The 18,873-nt window shown below is 42.1% G+C and overlaps 1 protein-coding gene across 2 annotated transcripts in view; it reads right to left on the reverse strand.

Annotated features, from left to right (window-relative positions):
• Positions 1 to 6,107: 6,107 nt before the first annotated feature.
• The window catches only part of Sh3rf1 (SH3 domain containing ring finger 1), a 188,926-nt gene continuing 176,160 nt past the window's right edge, over positions 6,108 to 18,873 (reverse strand). For both annotated transcript variants that reach the window (XM_045153740.1, XM_045153739.1), the window contains one exon: positions 6,108 to 8,470. In XM_045153740.1, the coding sequence (XP_045009675.1) occupies positions 8,302 to 8,470 (169 nt within the window). In that variant the 3' untranslated portion in view covers positions 6,108 to 8,301. The remainder of the gene's footprint in view (positions 8,471 to 18,873) is intronic.

Raw genomic sequence — 18,873 nt, forward strand, 5'->3', positions numbered from 1 at the left:
TTGCAGTGTGTGGAGGCCCTGTTGTGCCCATTCTCTCTTTCTCTCTGCCTCTGCCTCTTTCTTTCTCTCTCTCTCAAATAAATAAATAAAATATTAAAAAAAATAAAAACCCAACCGGAGTATTGAAGCGGGTTTCTCAAACCCTCTCTTGCCCCCTTAGGCAAGAGCTCAGTCTTCCTTCCTTCCTTTTAAGCTCAATCTATAAGGCAATTGAATCTTTCTGAACCTCCCAAGCATCAAACCCAGCTAGAGAACATGGCTGCACCTAGGTTTAAGGCAGATGGGAAAATGAGCTTTGACTTGCTATTCTGCCCACAGGTTAGTTAATAAAGTAGAAGAGGAAAAAGGAGATAGTGAAGAAACAATTGTCAGTGTCTGTCACAAGTCATGTGTCAACTTTACTCCTGAGATTTTTAATTTATATTCACAGAGAGAGAGAGAGACCACTTGTGTATTTGGCTACATGAGGGTACTTGGGAATTGAACCCAGAATGTCAGGCTTTGCAAGCAGGCACCTTTAAGTGCTGAGCCATCTCTCCAACCTTACTTCTGAGTTTTTGTTTGTATTCATAGAGTCACTTTATGAATAAAGGATATTATCTTTTTTATGCTACAGGAATTTTAATTTTTTTGTAATTCTTTTGGTTTTAATCACAGTGTTGTCATAGATTCTTCTGTTGTTAAATTTACCAATGTTTTCTTCATACACAATTTCTGTGTTTGAGTCCTATTCAAGAGTTCCTTCACACTCTCTCATTGTTTCTTTTGATCCTTTTATAAGGATTCAGACCTGGAAAGATTTAACTCCAAATTCAAAAACCTCTTGGAGCCAAATTTCTTATCTAAGGTGTAGGCAAGCATTAGGTGGTAGCTGGTTCCCTGACTATGCTGAGATAATTCTGTAATTGCTGGGGATTTACCAGTACCATAAAGCAGTCTGACCCTATAACAATAGTTACATGGTGGTTCACAGATTCAACTTCAATTTCCTTCAACAAAGTTACTAGGAGTCCAAATCACTGTGGGAAATAAAAATCTATATGAAGATCCCTACATTTTTTCTGAAAGGTAGTTCTAACTATTCAGATCAGAAAGTCGATATAGTTGATACTTGAACAATGTTGTTCTCAAGGGCGCCAGCTTCCTTATGGTGTTATAACTTTGCATATAACTTTTGACTTTCCAATAACTTTTTTTTTTGAGCAAAACAAGTTTATTTGCTGTCATGTTTGGATAACATTAGAAACATTAAAACATTAGAAAGAGACGTCGTACATTTTGACTTTCCAATAACTTACAGTCAATAGTCTACTATCGACTAGGAGCCTTCCCGGCAGTATCAGCAGTTGGCTAACACTTGTGTTGGTTGTTATGTACTGTGAAAAATACATGAGAAAACTCTTAGGGAATCTCTTTTTACCACCAGCACAATTAATTGGCAAGAGGCGCTCACTGTTCACAGGTGACGATTAGGGGCATTTGAAGCAGGTACTTGCAAACTTTGAGCTCACTGCAGCAGCACCAGGAGGTGGCTACGAGATTATTACAGTACGTGCTGCCGTTAAGTTTATACAGTTATGATTTAATACTGCACGCTATGTCTACATTTCGCTCAGCTAGAAATGGTACCAAGCACAGCCTGTGTTTGTGTAAGTTTTGTTAAATTTCAGCTTCTTAATAATAGATTTCTATCTCATGGTAGTAGATGATAGACCAGTATCTATACACATTGTATGTATTCACAACATATCTGACTCTCCAGTTTTTCTTTTTTGATATTTCTAGGGTGTGTGGTTTGTCTTTGTGATTTTTTTAAACTGTCGCCAATCCCTAAATCCTGTGTGAAAGGTTCAAAGCTGCATTGTGCAGGGGTTAACTGTAACAGAACACATGAAAGAAATCCAAGAAACTCCTTCATAAACCAGAGGAGGGTATTTTTAACACAGTCACCGTTTACTTTGGCTGATCACCACTCAGTCAGAGTTCCTTCCTGTGTCTGGAGATAATGGCTCAGGGGCACACATAGCAATGTCCCCATCACTGTCTGGAGCCTCCACAGTTAGCGAGGATCATACCCCTTTGCCAAACCTGGACACTGGCTAATCTCTTTCATAAACATCCTCTTGCTGATTTCCAAAGGCTGCAAATTCTTTTTCTTGGAACATACTACTTTTAATAGGCCTCTACCTGGATTGCAAAAGGACATCATTTAATTAGTTTAAAACACATTAATAAAAAAAAAAAACACCTCCACAGGGAAGCATACAAGGAGTTGTATTACTTAAACATCTAAAAGCACTTTTCAAAAAGGAATTCTAATGTTTAGAGTTCTGGAGCTATAGAAACGTGGTCCTGGGCTGGAGAGAAGGCTCAGTGGTTAAGGGCACGTGCTTGCTAGGCCTGACAGTCTGGGTTTGATTCCCCAGTACCCATGTAAAGCCAGATCTACAAAGTGGTGCATGCATCTGGAGTTTGTCTGCAGTGGCAGGAGACCTTGGTGTACCCATACTCTCTCTCTCTCCATGTCTGTCTGTCTCAAATAAATAAAGTTGTTTAAACAACAACAAAAACATGGCCCTAACGTGGGCATGAGCATGATGGTATGTGCCTACACTGCCCTCTGAGACTGGAGGATTGCCTTGATTCAGGAGCTTGAAGGAAGTCTGGATAACATAAAATACCATATCATTTTTTTAAAAAGTCCTTTTATTTCAGGAGTAGAAAATTAAATGTGTAGCACTTGAAACGGCACCTTAATTTGTTCCTGCTAAATACAACTAAATCTATCAAGGCATTACTGTGTTCAGATGCTCCAAGAGAATAAGTGAAAATATTCTGATGACATTATTGTCACACATTTAACATATTCAAATTACAAAACAGTGACATTTTTTCCTTGGCCCTTTACCTCCATTTATGTATGGCATATATAAGGCAGTAATAGGAAGCAAGAAACAAAATAATAATTGATTTAAACAGACAATTACACATGTAGTTGTTGGCAATGCTACATTGAAACCTGTAATTCCTGATTTTAAAGTCTGACAATTTGATATAGTAAATTTTAAAAAAGGGAAAAAATTAAAATATTTTGTTTATTTATTTATTTATTTATTTATTTGAGAGAGGCAGATGAGAGAGAGAATGAGTGTGCCAGGACTTCTAGCCACTGCAAATGAACTCCAGACGCATGCACTACCTTGTGCATCTGGCTTTATCGATACTGGGACACAAACTTGGGTCCTTTGACTTTGCTGGCAAGTGCCTTAACTGCTAAGGCATCTTCTCCAGCCTGAGAATTTTTTTTTTAATTTAGAGAGAAGAGAATTGACACACCAGGCCCTCAGCTATTGCAAACCAACTGTAGACACTTGTGCCACCAAGTGGACATGTGTGACCTTGTGCTTGCCTCACCTTTGTGCGTCTGGCTTATGTTGGATCTGGAGAGTCGAACCATGGGTCCTTAGACTTCCCACGCAAGTGCCTTAACCACTAAGTCATCTCTCCAGCCCAGGAATTTTCTTTTTTTTTTTTTTAAACAAGACTTACATGGTCATTTCATGGAAGATGGAAACCATGGCAAGCCTAAGGATGAGGTTCATACATCCTGCAAGACCTAGGGGCAGTCATACAGTTGGTTTGGGGTCTGCTACTCCTGTGGCTAGACAAACAGCACTCAGCAGGTTATCTTAGGAACCCTGAAGGGGGTTGTGGTGGTTTGATTCAGATGTTCCCCTGTAAACTTAGGTGTTCTGAGTGCTAGGTTCCCAGCTGATGGAGATTTGAGAATTAATACACTCCTGGAGGGGCTGTATTGTTAGTGGTGGGCTTATGAGTGTTATAGCCAGTGTCTCCTTGCCAGTGTTTGGCACATTTTCTTGTTGCTATTGTCCACCTTATGTTGGCCCGGGGGTGATGTCCACCCTCTGCTCATGTCGTTTTTCCCTGCCATCATGGAGCTTTCCCTCGAGCCTGTAAGCCAAAATATACCACCCTCCCCCCACTTTTTTCCCAAAAGCTCCTCTTGATTGGATGGTTTCTGCCAGCAATGTGAACCTGACTGCAACAGTAATTTTGGTACCAAGGTGTGGAATTGCTGCTAGACACCTGACTGTGAGGCTTTGGCCTTTTGGAGCTGATTTTCAAGAGGAATGTGGGAGGATTTGAAACCTTGGCCTGACATGCCCTACAGTGCTGTAAGTACAGCTTGATAGACTATTCTGGTCAGAATTAAAAGACCTGAATGTAGTAAGAACTATGGACTGTGAGGTTTGGCTTATGAAGGTGGGAACGTTTTGCTTGGACTGGGCTAGCAGTTTGTGTGAGAAGCTTGCTGTTAGGCCCGTGCCCTAACACCTTTGTACGGGGTTGCATTGCATAGAAATGGACTGGTGTCCCTGGTTCGAGGCTCTATTCCCCAAGACCCACGTTAGCCAGATACACAAGGGGGCACATGCGTCTGGAGTTTGTTTGCAGTGGCTGGAGGCCCTGGTGCACCCATTCTCTCTCTCTCCCTCCCTCCCTCTTTCTCTGTCACTCTCAAATAAATAAATAATTAATTAATTAAAAAATATAAAAAAAAAGAAATGGACTGATGTGAGCAGAGGGATATGGCACAGAAAGAATGAAATCTTTGGTTTGAAATTTCTGCCCATTCAACTGCAATTGAGACATTACAACCTTTGAGATTGGGCCAGCTGACTTGCATTGGTACAACAGGAAGAATGCAGACTCTTTTGAAGGGGACTGAATGCTCAAGGAGTGTCCTGTTCTTCAAAGTCTGCTTTATTCCCTTCTGGATTAACAAATTGGCACCCTACCTAGTTTATTGTGGAGTAGAATAAATACAGGAAAGAGAGGGTCATTGAGTTTGCAACGTGATTCTTGTGTTTTGGAAATGGCCATGGGCAGTGTGAAACAGGTTTGCTGGGTGCCTGCATGGAGACCAGATGGAGTTGTGAAGATGAACGTGGGCAGTGAAGACCCAGTGGAGATGCCAGGACCACGGGACCACGAGATGGCTGCTAAGAAAAGCTGCCAGCCTGATGAAGTTGTCCAGAACTGTGAGTAGCCTAGCTGGAGGGGTGGAATTGGAGCTCCAGAGACTTGTTGCTGGTTAGGATTATCAGGTTTAGAGACTTGTCTCTGGCTAGTGTTGTTGGTCTTAGAGCTGCAGAGTTTGATGTTTGCCCTGATTGTTTTAAATCTTGTATTGGCTGAATATTTCTTTGCTATTTCCAATACCATCTTTTGCAGTATGAATGTTTATTTGGGAGGGGGCGATTTTTTTTTTTTTTTTTTTTGGTATTATGGCTCAGTTAAAAGACCTTCGACTGTGGGGATGTATGAACAACACTGGAATTGATAAAAACTATGAAGCTTTTAAAGTTGGACTAAATGCATTATATTTTATATCATGTATGGATATCAGTTTATGGGGGCCAGGGGCAGAATGTGGTAGTTTGATTCAGGTGTCTCCCATAAACTTAGGTGTTGTCAATACTAGGTTCCCAGCTGATGGAGATTTGAGAATTAATGCCTCCTGGAGGTGCTGTATGGTTGGGGGCAGGCTTATGGGTGTTACAGCCCATGTCCCCTTGCCAGTGTTTGGCACACTCTCCTGTTCCTGTTGTCCACCTTATGTTGGTCAAGGGGTGATGTCACCCTCTGCTCATGCCATTGTTTTCCCCTGCCATCATGGAGCTTCCCCTTGAGCTTGTAGGCCAACATAAATCCTCCCCCGCCCCGCAAAAAAAAAAAAAAATAAATAAAAAATAAAAAAAAAGCTGCTCTTGGTCAGGTCAATTCGGCCAGAAATGCAAAACTGACTGCAACAGGTATAGAGGGGAACATAGGCATCATGCAGGAGCCTCAGCTAGTATTACAAGGACCCCACTATTATACAGAGACTACATAAACCTTTTGAAGATTTAAAGCTTGAGGAACTAAGCAGTAAGGTTTGCATGAGGGGAAACCACAAAGCTGATTCTGGTAGACATCTTCTGTCAGAAACACATGTGAAGTACTAATATCATCTAGAAATTAAGTTAAAAGTGACAAAGTTTTCTTTTTAAAGCAAAATTTTAAGGATTGACACAACAGCATAGAAAGGTTGAACATCAAATTTTAATCTTGAAATCTTTTTTATCCAGTCCTCAAAATTAACAATGAAAAGGAATGATAAATTATAATTTTATCATTACCATCACTATGTAACAAGCCCTTGTTACAAAATCCATCTACAGTCTCCAAAAAACCAATAGAAAACCCATACATTATATTACCTAATGATCTATTTAACAAATGAATTTTTAACCAACTTTATACCAGGAAAACTATTAACAGGGTACTTCAATCACATAGCTTAAAATATGGAGAAAAGACAGGTAAAAAAATTATCTTAACTTGTAGTAGTCTTTTTGCCTTTTAAAATTTTTATAAAATACACCAATTTCCCAAAATAAAGAATATTATGACACATTGGTGTCAACTTGCACAGATGAAAGCTGGTACCAGCTTTTTTTCTAACTAAAGTTCATTTCACCAAACCTTTATATATTACATGAATATCCAAGTAAAGTTTTTTTTAAAAAAAATTCAACACACAGGAACATAATGTACAGTGTTTTATAAAAAGATGATTAACTTAGGAATGATTTTGTTTTCAAGCACATTACAGATCTTTTTAAGACGATGAGTACTCTTGCTATTGCAAGATTTTTCAGTTCATGTTTATATTTCCCAGCTGTTTCCCCTCCTTTTTGTTTGTTTACTTCTTTATTTATTTCCCATGAGAAAATCGTGTAACAGTCTCATTCACTACCAGGCTGTCTTCCCTCCCTTTTGTTGACTGGACTACCCAGACCCACCATTGTGTGGCATAGGAATGAAATCTTAGAAGATGCCACTGACATCAAAGAATGGATATAAAAAGATAGGCTCAGCTGGATCCTGTCACAATGGCAAGGTATGGGCATAATCACTCCCAGCAAGCCTTGCGGAGCTTTAGTTGACAGTCACAGGAGCAAGTTGCCAGGATCAAGTCTTTTGCTTGGAGGACATACTTGGAACATTTTTACTAATCACGTGTGTGGTGGCCAAAGTACGCCTTCACCAGAGAGGAAGCACAAACCCTGGAGAGACCCTGGTCAGTAGTGGTGTTGGGGTGGAGAAGAGAACATAGTGTATTTTACACTTCCTGCACTGGTCAGTTCTGAGTGTAAGCTAACCTCCACAGGAAACTGCATTGAAGTACACACACATGCACCGTCTCTATGACTGTGTGATCCAGTAACACGTGCATTTTGAGATGGTGGAGAAGGAACACAATGGATGAATATAAACTCTTCACAGTGTTGCTTACATCCTTTGACTTGAACACAAGCTCACTTCTTACCACCACTATCTCACAAATATTTTACTGTCCTGGGCATGCAGATCACTTGGGGTATAAAGAAAATTACATTTCAGGGTCATTCTCAAGACAGTGGGTACAACTTTAATTCCACGTATTTCCCAAGCAACAAATTGAGCTGTTTCTGTTTAAAAAAATTTTTAACAAAATATATTTTTCACTAATTTCTAGTCATGGTTGTGCTTTTTACCCCCCTTATCACTGACTTCATTCTAGGAAAATTAAAGGTCTAGGTCTACTGGTTGATTTCTAATCAAACTAAAAAGACAGGGAACCACTAACTCTTCTCTGAAATTTTGTCATTCTATTCCAGGCTTTTAGTGATACCAAGTCAGTTGCATATTTGGTTTCCCAAGAAGGAAACCCAAATGAACGAGCTGGCATTTCCATCAAAAAGAAGCAAAATACAGTGGCAGGGATGGAGGGGAAGATGCATACTATGTCCCAAAGCATCTCTTGCTCTCAACAGGAGACAACCCAGCTTCTCCTTAGCTATCATTTCATAAATTAATAATTTCTCAAAAATCATAGTTCAAAGAATTTATCTATTACAAGAAAAGTTCAAGTTTAAAAAAAGCAAATAAATTAGTTCAGCCTTGTAAACAATTGTCCATTTTAATTACACATCCTTATATATAAAAAAAGATTTCTCTGTGAAGTACATCAGACAGTACAAGGCACACCTAACACACCAGAGCCCAGATGACGAAAGCCAGTCTCCTTCTTCACTGTGTTGCTGGGATGAGCAAGCTGGGGCTCTGGAGCCCACACCCATCCCCTGCTCAGGCCCTGACCCTCTGCGAGTCCACAGATGTTCTCTTGCCATGAAATCATCTTGTGCTATTTTGGTGCAGGATGTGAGTGCAGCTTTCTTGGTGTTAGTCTCCTCAGATGTTTTCCACAAAGCTTCCTGGGAAAAGGCCAGTTTTTCCATTACGTTGTAATGTGCCTTTGAACCAGCCGTCCTCACGTTTTTTATGAACAAACACAATATCTCCTTCTTTAAGTTCAAGTTCTGCCTCACTCTGAGGAGGATATGAAACCACTACCCTGTGCCTACAAAAAAGAGAGGGAGAGACTTTAGTTAAGGTGATGTAAGGCAGTGACAAAAATATGGTTAATCTGCATGGGCCTTCAACATAAACAGATGAAGAAATGCATGGAGTTAAAGCAGCTCATAAAGACTCAAAATATAACTATTTTCAATTTAGTGGAGACTCAGTCTTAAACAAAGGCAGTCTGGATACACATGTCAGCCCACTCCTGTGGGCTCAGGCTTGTTTGTGGGAGGGCCGCGTACACGAAGAGTCTTGCTGTCTGTTCCCAGGGTCTGTGTCTTGGCTGTACTAGAGGATGTTTTGTTTCACTTCCCAAGAGGTTAACTGTATCTGTCCCTACGCTCTACTCCAAGATGAGACGAGTTGATTTTATTGGCGAGACTTGGAGATGCAGCTGAGCAAGAGGGTTCATCTCTTTCTGATTTGCTTCCCCACAGGCTGTGTGGGCTGTGCCTCTCTATGCTGTGAGAATAGAGAGGGCAGGCTCGGTCCGCCTCTGGAGGTGGATCTCGACGGCTGCCCTCTGGGCTCCTGATATCAGGACTTGACTCCAGCCATTCACAGGAGGTTTCACTGCCTCACACAGCCAACTCTTCCGTGGGCAGCAGAGCCCACGGTCTATACATAGAGGACTGTGGCAGCAACTTCAGTCCACACCACCAGTAATGACACGGACGTTCCGATTGTTAGCCTCATTGCTATGCATTTCTCTACGATTCTCAAACCAGATGTATGTGGGGAAAGGTACGAAGAACACAAACATGCCATCAGCCCTGCTGGCTCAGTGCTACCTATCTCGGGAAGCCATGTCCCAGTCTCTTTAGGCAGAGTTAAATTAAGGTCAGCTGTCAAGACAGCCAGAGGGAGGTGACTCATTTGAGCTTCAATTTTTCTTTTCAGTCTTGATTAATTCAGCATGATTTCCCTCCTTTACTCCTCTCTATCAGAGGGGGAAAGTGATGGATGGCAGCCAGCTTTGCAGTGGTCCAGTGACCCTGGCCCCCTGGTACTCCCAGGCTTGCATAGTGTCCTTCCACAGTCCACAGGGACAGCCTGTGTGACCAATGATTATGAAAGTGACGGTGTGTGAGTTCTGAAATGAGGTCAGGAAAAGCACTGAGGCTTCCACTCCTCTTTCTCTGGGATCATTCCCTCGGGGGACATTAGCCACCATGTGAGCACACCCCGAAGGTGCTGTGGTGATTTGCGTGTGAAATGTTCTCCATGGCCTTGTGTGTTTGCAATTAAGCTTCATATGCAGTCCCCAGCTGGTGGAGCCTTGGGAGGCAGAGCCCTGATGAAGGAGACATGTCACTGGGGTTGGGCCTTGAGGTTTACTAGTCCAGCCCTGCAGGGAGGTCAGATCTATCTCACTGTTACTGCTACCTCCCAGCTGGTGGGAAAAGATGTGATGCCCAGTCTCCATTCAACTATGCTTTCCCTGTCATGGTAAAGCTTCCTCTCAAAACTGCAAGCTTAAAATAAACCCTTTCCTCCCATGGGCTGCATTTGGTTGGGTGTTCTGTCCCAGAGATGAGAAGGTAGCTGCAAAGGGGTGCCAACACAAGGAATGGAAAATGAAAACTAACCAGTCCAAAAACTAACCAGCCTATGGTGACAGGAAGGAGGCACCTCGAAAGTGGACCTTTTAGCCGCAGTCAGGCATCATGACAGCCTTGTTCTTTCTTCAACCTTCATTCCAGAAAAACCAGAACCCATTCACATTACAAGACAGAGATGGTTTACTGGTTAAGGTGCTTACCTGCAAAGCCTAAGGACCCAGGATTTTTAAAAAATATTTTATGAGGGGGGGGAGGGAGGGAGGGAGGGAGAGAGGGAGGGAGAATGGACACACCAAGGCCTCCACCTGCTGCAAATGAACTCCAGATGCATGTGCCACCTTGTGCATCTGGCTTATGTGGGTCCTGGGGAACTGAATCTGGGTCCTTTGGCTTTGCAGGCAAGCACCTTAACTGCTAAGCCATCCCTCCAGCCCAGAACCTAGGTCTGAGTCCCCAGTATCCATGTAAAGCTAGATGCACAAGGTGGTGCATATACCTACATTTGTTTGCAGTGCCAAAGGCCCTTGAGTGCCCATTCTTTCTCTCTATCTGCCTTTCTCTATCTGTTGTTCACTCTCTAAAATAAATAAATCAAATACCAAAAAAAAAAAAAAAAAATTAAAGACCATAGTAAGAATCTCAGGCTATAGTACTATGAAAACTGCTTCTCTGCAAAGGCTAAGAAGCTGCCCATGCAGTGACTCAGCTCCTTTGGGACTGAATTGCTCTCCAAGATCAGAGGCGAAAGAACAGAGGCTGTTTATTACCCAGAAAAGTTCAGTTAATTCATACATAAGCTCTTACAGACCACAAGGTCAATCAAGGGTAAAATGAGGGATAAGGCATGGCACAGGTCATTTAGAGCATCATAGCTTTGGGCCTAATGTCTCTCTTGTCTGTTTCTTCACTTATAGAACAAGACTGTCTTGAGTTAGACAAGTACTTAATGAACAGTGTAATGAGATTTGAACAGTGAAATCCTTTGTATGGTGACTAACATAGTTAAACCACAGAATGTTAGCTCTTTCTTCAACCACATGGCTTATGCAAGGCGTAATATGAGGTCTGGCCCTTCCAGGAGGGGGATGTGGAGGGACCACTTCTAACTAGCAAACACACAACCTGAAGATTCTTCTGATAATAATAGTTCAGATTCTTTAGAGTGGCCTAGAGTTTTTGAATCTGTTCTCTGACATCTTTAAAAGTGAGCAAACACCTTCAATCATCAGTTTTATCTGGAGAAAGGACCCAGATGTGGTTTTTCAGGTCTGATGCCAACATGATAACAATCCACATAAAAAGCAATGATGTAGTTGCCCTTTGGGGCAAGTTAAAATTTAAGCAAAGCCTTATAATTTTTGGGGAAGAAAATATACTGCTGACTGAAAACATATTCGGAGTAGATCTCTCATGAGATATATTTTCAACTGGCTTCCTGCAAGCTGCCTTAAAGGTAAAATGGAATCAAAATAGTTTGAAAACCTTGAAATGAATTTGATTAATATTTGCATTTTATAAAATGCACTAAACCAATTTTGTCAAACTTTTTTTGAACTAGAACGGCTGCTGGGCTAAGAACATACCTTCTTGCCAAGTCCCCAGTGGGAGCTAACTCTTATTGCTAAGTTATGAACTTGGTGGGGGGGGGGGGTGAGCACTGGAATGAAAAACCATTACCATAATGGAAACTGTGACATAGTCTCGATCATGTGAAGACAGCCAGGTGCAGCTGTGACAGCTCCATTTAGAAACCTTCCAGCTCAGACCCTGGCCTTGAGCCCTGTGAGGTGACATGCACAGAGATTTCTAATACAGACTCAGAAGGCCAAATGCTGGCACCACAGGCCAATGATCTCGGGCGCTGAAAAGCTTTGCCAAGCAGAATATTTACAGAGCCCAACAGCAGATGTATAGCACAGCTGTGGAGGCCCTTCACATCTGCTGCCCCACCCTCTGCCTCGCTGTGTGTATGCTTGTCTACGTGAACAGGAGGGGTCTTGGGCACTTCTGAAACACCCTGAAGCAAAGCCATATTTTTCATGGCTTCTTGGCACTTGCTGACCTACCTTCAAAATCTGCAGCCCAGTAATGTACTGTCATTGTCCCCATCCTTGCTGGTGACTTCATTACATGCCATCTCCTTCCTGCCTCATCTCTCTTCCTGTCTCCAATCCATTCTACATGCAACTCAGATGCGTGTATATGTGCTCCTATGTGTGTGTGTTATATGCACATGTAGGGAAGCCAAAAGTTGATGTGGGGTGTCTTCCTTGAATGTTATCCCTCTTATTTATTGAGAAAGAGCGAGCCTCACACTTGGAACTCCACAGATTAGGCTAGTCCAGCTAGTCTGATCTCGGGATCCCTTATCTCCACCTCCTGAGCACTGTTATCAGACAGGCCACCAAACCTGCCTGGCCTTTACATGTGTGCTGGGGATCTGTCTTCAAGTTTGCACAGCAAGTGTCTTTCCCATTGGGCTATCTCCCCAACCCCAAGATTCTTAAGTGGCAACTTTTATCTGTAGCCACTTATTGTTGAAAAATCATGAACAGCTTCCCAGTGCCTGTAAGGTTAAGCCTCAGGCAGCTACACAAAGCCTTTAATGATCTGGTCTTAATCTCTCCTTATAGCTATAGCTACTATGATCATCATGAATGTTCCACACACTCCCTGAAACCTGAACATGTCTCCCAAATATGGCCTTCATTTCTCCCACTCCATACTTTGGCTCATGTGGTTTCTTGCATCGGGAATTTCTTTGACAATCTCTCTCCCATCCACACCCGATCAATCTCTCAAAGCCTGGCTCCGGTCCTCCCCTGTGAAATTTCTAGCCCCATGGCTGGAAGTAATTTCATGCTTGACTAACTCCCAGAGGACTCCATGTATATCTCGTACTGCACTTAGCACACAGCCTATGCTGTATTGCTACCAGCTGGGTCCCTGTCTCATTTGTTCTACCAGACCATAATCTGCTTGAGGGGTGAGGCAATGCTAAACTCACTTTATATACCTCACACTACCAAGCATTATACATACCAGAAGTCTTATTAAGCAGCTCAAATAATTCAATCATATAGTTTCATTAAAAATGTACAGCAGTCATTAAAAATGAATAAAAAATTTAAAAAAGGAATGAAATTCAAACATAGTGTACAACACAGAAGAATTAGAACACTATGTTAAATGAAACGAGGCACACAACAAAAGGACTATCATAAGACTCCACTTACAAGAGACCCAGATAGTCACTTATAGAAACAAAAAGTAAAATGGCATTTTCAGGGGCTACAGGAAGGGAAGATATTGTTTTAAGAACACAGAATTTCAATATGGGAATGATGAAAAATTCTAGAGACAGACAGCAGTAAATGGTTGTATATTATAAATGCACTTGATGCATATATATGTGTGCACATAAAAACTGGATAAATTTTAACCATATTTTACTACTTTAAACATGACATGAATGATTTAAAATAATAGAAATATTAATTAAAAAAAGAAGAAAGTAAAGAAGAAGATGAAGCCGGGCGTGGTGGCGCACGCCTTTAATCCCAGCACTCGGGAGGCAGAGGTAGGAGGATTGCCATGAGTTCAAGGCCACCCTGAGATGACAGAGTTAATTCCAGGTCAGCCTGGACCAGAGTGAGACCCTATCTCGAAAAACAAAACAAATAAACAGAAGGAGATGAAAGGAGGGATGGAGAGGGGAGTCAAGAATGAGGAAGAAAAGGGAGGAGGAGGAGAATATGAATATGTATGTAAAAAGGTGACAGGTACCCTGATTGGTGGGAAACATCTTGGTCCCTTTACACAAAGCATCATGGGTATGGCATGGAGTGTGTTGTGTGTGGCTCAGACTTGGCTCTACATCTGGGTGGTTGTGACAGTTACCAGGGTGGAACTGGAGAAGCAGACTCTTGTTATCATATCAAGAAGCTCCCCTGATGGGCAATGCCAGACTTTCTGGTCTGGGTCATGCACCCTAGCCTCCAGGCCTCCATCTGGACAGGCACGACCAGTCTTTGGTTAGTATACATTTTCTATTGTTTTCATTTCTCTGACCGCTCTCTTGCATCTGTAGTTCACACATTGTCAATCCTAATCTCCCCTGGTATAGCCCAAATCGAACTCCCTGTGGCCCTTGGGCAGTACTCTATCACCCCAATCTGGGTGAATAAACCATTTGCTGCTTTCTGCCAGTTGTCACAGCAATCTAATGTCCAATTAAGTATGTCACCACCAAACCACACTAGCTGACTTTGTAGCAGGCTCAAAATCCAGGCAAATTATGTCCGTTGACTTAAGCAGCGGGGTTCATTGTTCCTGACTCAAAGAAATTAATTCTGCTGGTTAAGCCCGACTGCTTTTTGGTAAATCTATTCCTGTACAATTTGTATGTTTTCAAGTGTTTTAGTTTAATTCCGGATCAAAGACCAGAGGTTCTTTTCCAATTAGAAGATTGGATTATAGGTATGTGGTGATCAAATTCATTCCTAAACTTAAAAATATACAAAGGTAGAGGTGACTTACTCTATTTCCCTAAGTCATATGTATGTGTGTGTATACAGAAAAACAACTATCACCACACATACCTTTCTTTCTTGCCATCCCTACTAAGATATTTTATTTCTACTTTCTCATTGGCATTTCCTATTTATCTTTTTTCTTAATCCCTCTAACAGAGAGCCTAGGCGTATCTGTTCTATTATTTCTTCTGACATCAATCGTACATTTTCGGCCTCTAGGATACAGTGCTATTTCCTGCTTTTTCTTCAGCAGTCAAACAAAAACAAAAGAGTCTCTTTGTTCCTCAGGAGAATTTTCTCAGCAGACACCGACTGAGACCTGTCAACACACTTCAAGGTCCATCCTTCCTTCTTATGAGATTGCTCAAGCCTTCACATCACTGCAATGCTTCTATCACCAGCATGGCTGCCTCAGTCACTTTTTTTTTTTTTTTTTTTTTTGGTACTTAATTCCTTCTTTTCCCTTCTACTTAAGATTTGGAGAACAGAGGAGAACTTTTTTTAATTACCTTATGTATTTGCAGGAGAGAGAGAAAGAAAGAGAGGGAGGGAAGGACAGGATAGAGAATTTTAAAAAATTTACTTATTTATTTGCAGGAGAGAGAGAAAGAGAAAGAGAGACAAGCACAAGCACAGTAGGACATCCAGCTGCTATAAACGAACTAGAGACGCATGGGCACCTTGTGCATCTGACGTTATGTGGGTCTGGGAAATTGAACCCAGGCCATTAGGCTTTGTAAGCAAGTACCTTTAACCACTGAGCTATCTTGCCTGCCCAGGACAAAGGAGTTTTCATAGTTGCCATCACTATAATCTTTATATGAACCCTCATTCATCTGATCCCAATATTATACACTGAAACACATTATGGAAGTCTACTGGTAAAAGTTTTATCCAAGAATTTCTATCCTGAGCTTCTGCATTCTGTCAGGACAAGAGCTATTGATGTTTATACCATCCATTAAGGAATCATAAGATCTTCAAGTGCTTTCTAAATCACATTGATGAGAAGGTTAATCCTTACTTCAATTGAAGCAGTAAGTACTTTGTGTTAAAAGTTCTGAAATAAGCAAATAGGTAATCCCTAAATTATAGGCTTAGTAACTTTTTATTAATCAAAAAATTTCATCCCCAGTGGCGAATAGCACATTTTCCTATATTGGTTTCCCATTGCTTTTACCGTCAAGGCAGACCTAAGAAGCCAAGCTGAATAAATGCCATTACCATCTCTGCATAAAGGCAAGGGACTGTGAAAAGCTGGTGGGGTTAGGTCTTATATTTAATATTCCATTCGACATATGGATTATGAAAATATAAAGTTGGGCAGAAATCTTCTTGAAGTACCCCCTTCTCACTCCTAAAACTGAAATGGCTCTATAAAAACCTGCCAGAGAATTCCAGAGTGCCCATGCCCATCTGCCCCATCATTAAGTGCTCCACGTTCCCTGTGTGAAGTGTGACCCTCACTCTCTGAAACGCACGCCTCCATCACCTGTCTCAGAGAGCAGTTCTCCTTCTCAGATGCCCTGAATGGCAGGAGCCTGCTGCTAGAAATAACCCTCTTTCAAAGGCAAGGCCTGGAACGTAGAAACCACAAAGACTGCGGACATCTGGCAACTGGAAAGGACCGTGGGGGTGGGGCAGAGGCAGCAGTGCCCAGTCAGGGTCTGGGGAGAGTCTGGACAAGTGAACTGTCACTCCAGCCACACAAATGCCGAAGGACAGGGAAAGGAGAGCGCGCCTCAGGGCATGGAGCAAAACCAGCAGATCAATGTCTGCAGGGTGACAGGGAGCCTTTGTGACTGAAAGCACAAAAGGAACTGGACCAGCTCCAGGAACAGGAGGCGCTGTCCCTGGAAAGCGGCAGAGTAACACTGTAGGAAAAGAAAAAGCCTGGCTCTCAGCATGAAACAGAGTAAGCGAAGCCAGGACACTATTTCAAAGCGTTATGGAGACCACAGCAGAGGAGGAGGCTAGAATGATTGTTTGGAGGGAGGGAGGGAACATTTCTCGAGCAATGTCTCATTTCAGAACTGGCTCTAGAAGGGTCAGGAGTACTATCAAAAATGAAATAAAGTGTGCACTTTATAGACATAGGCCGTTTGATGTTTATTCTTCTCCATTTCTCAGAGTTTACTTTTAAGTAGAAAGTGTGCCACAAAAATCATACAAGTGAAGGCTCAATACAAATATTCATATGGTTCCATTTGAAATACAAAGGCAAAGTAAATTTAAGTCATTTTCAATTATAACATTTCATAGTAAGATTTCCAATGAGGCGCACACCGGTAGTCCTAGCTGCTTGGCAGGCTGAGGTGGAAGGCTTCTTAAACCCAGGAATTTGAGAGCAGCATGGGTAACTGTGGTGAGATCACATATGAAAACAACATGAACTACACTCAACTCTACAAAACAGCAAATACCACCAAAAGACACCACCTCTACAAATCAGAAATTTACTTATGACATTCAGCTCTATAGGTAATGAGGTATGCAGAAACAATGAAACAGATGGCAGTTAAAATAAATGTTCATGTTACATGAAAATAGAAGAGTATTTTTTTTAATTTTGTTTTGTTTTACTGTTTCTTTGATTTTTTTTGTTTTTGTTTTTGTTTTTCATGGTAGGGTTTCACTCTAGCTCAGGCTGACCTGGAATTCACTCTGTAGTTTCAGGGTGGCCTTGAACTCACAGCAATCCTCCTACCTCTGCCTCCCAAGTGCTGGGATTAAAGGCATGTGCCACCACACCCAGCTTTGTTTTTTTGATTTTTAAACAAATATTTATATTTACTTACTTAGCGAGATGAAGTGAGTGAGTAAGCATGCAAGGACCTCTAGCCACTGCAAACAAACTTCAGATCCCTGAACCACCTTTTGCATCTGCCTTGTGGGGGTATTGGGGAATCGAACCTAGGTCCTTAGGCTTTGCAGGCAAATGCCTTAATCACTATGCCATTTCTCCAGCCCAGAAGAGTGTTTTCTATTTGTATGTATGTGTGTGTGTGTGTGTACAGTTTTATGCATGCCATGGCACACATGTGGAGGTTGAAGGACAACCTTAGGATGTTGGTTCTCTCCTTCTACCTTGTTTGAGACAGGTCTCTCTTTCTCTCTTTCTTTCCCTCTCTCCCTTACTCACTGGGAAGGCCAAACTAGTTGGCCTGTGAGCAGCTTTGGGATTCTCTTGGCTCTACCTCCTATTGCTGTAGGTACATTGGGATTAGAGATTCATGTACCATGTTGGGTCTGTCTTTACATGGGTGCTACAGATTGAACTTGGAGATTGAACTTGGGTCAGCAGGCTTGAGGAACAACCATAATTTTTTGTTGTTGCTATTTTTGTTTTTTCAAGGTAGGATTTCACTGTAGCCTGTGCTGACCTGGAATTCACTGTGTAGTCTCAGGGTGGCCTCGAACTCTTGGTGATTCTCCCACCTCTGCCTCCTGAGTGCTGGGATTAAAGGTGTGCACCACCACACCCAGCTTAACAAAAGTAATTTTTTTTTTAAATTTTTATTTATTTGAGAGCGACAGACACAGAGAGAAAGACAGATAGAGGGAGAGAGAGAGAATGGGCACGCCAGGGCTTCCAGCCTCTGCAAATGAACTCCAGATGCATGCGCCCCCTTGTGCATCTGGCTAATGTGGGACCTGGGGAACCAAGCCTCGAACCAGGGTCCTTAGGCTTCACAGGCAAGCGCTTAACCGCTAAGCCATCTCTCCAGCCCAACAAAAGTAATTTTAATGTGCTTCATGATGTCTTCTTGGGTAAGGGATGGTATTTCACTTTCCAGTTTGTGCAATCCTGACAGACATTTACCTTTATTAAGTGTATTTTCTTCCCTATCACATCCCTAGAACGCCAGTACTGTACATAGCATACTGCTTCCAGTTGGAATCATTACTGAAGCCCAGAATCACTGAAGCAGAGCTCACTGTTGTGAGTGCTAAATCACTGGGCCAGGTAGGAGACTACCTCTGGGTAGCAGAGGGTGGCAGAACTCCCCAGTTGCTTTGCCACTAGTAGTAAAGGAAAGTGCTTTTACTTAATTTTGTATGTGTACACACGTACGCACATGTGTAAGGCCAGAGGCTGGGGATCTTCTTCAATCATTCTCTCTCTCTCTGTCTCTCTCTCTCTCTCTTTTAAGTTTTCATTTATTTGAGAGAGAGAGAGAGAGAGAGAGAGAGAATGGGTGTGCAAGGACCTTCAGCCACTGAAAACAAACTCCTGCTGCATGTGTCATCTTGTGCATCTGGCTTATGTGGGTCCTGGGGAGTCAAACCTGGGTCCTTCGGCA

Source organism: Jaculus jaculus, chromosome 1 (assembly GCF_020740685.1).
Source record: "Jaculus jaculus isolate mJacJac1 chromosome 1, mJacJac1.mat.Y.cur, whole genome shotgun sequence".
Taxonomy (NCBI): Eukaryota; Metazoa; Chordata; class Mammalia; order Rodentia; family Dipodidae; genus Jaculus; species Jaculus jaculus.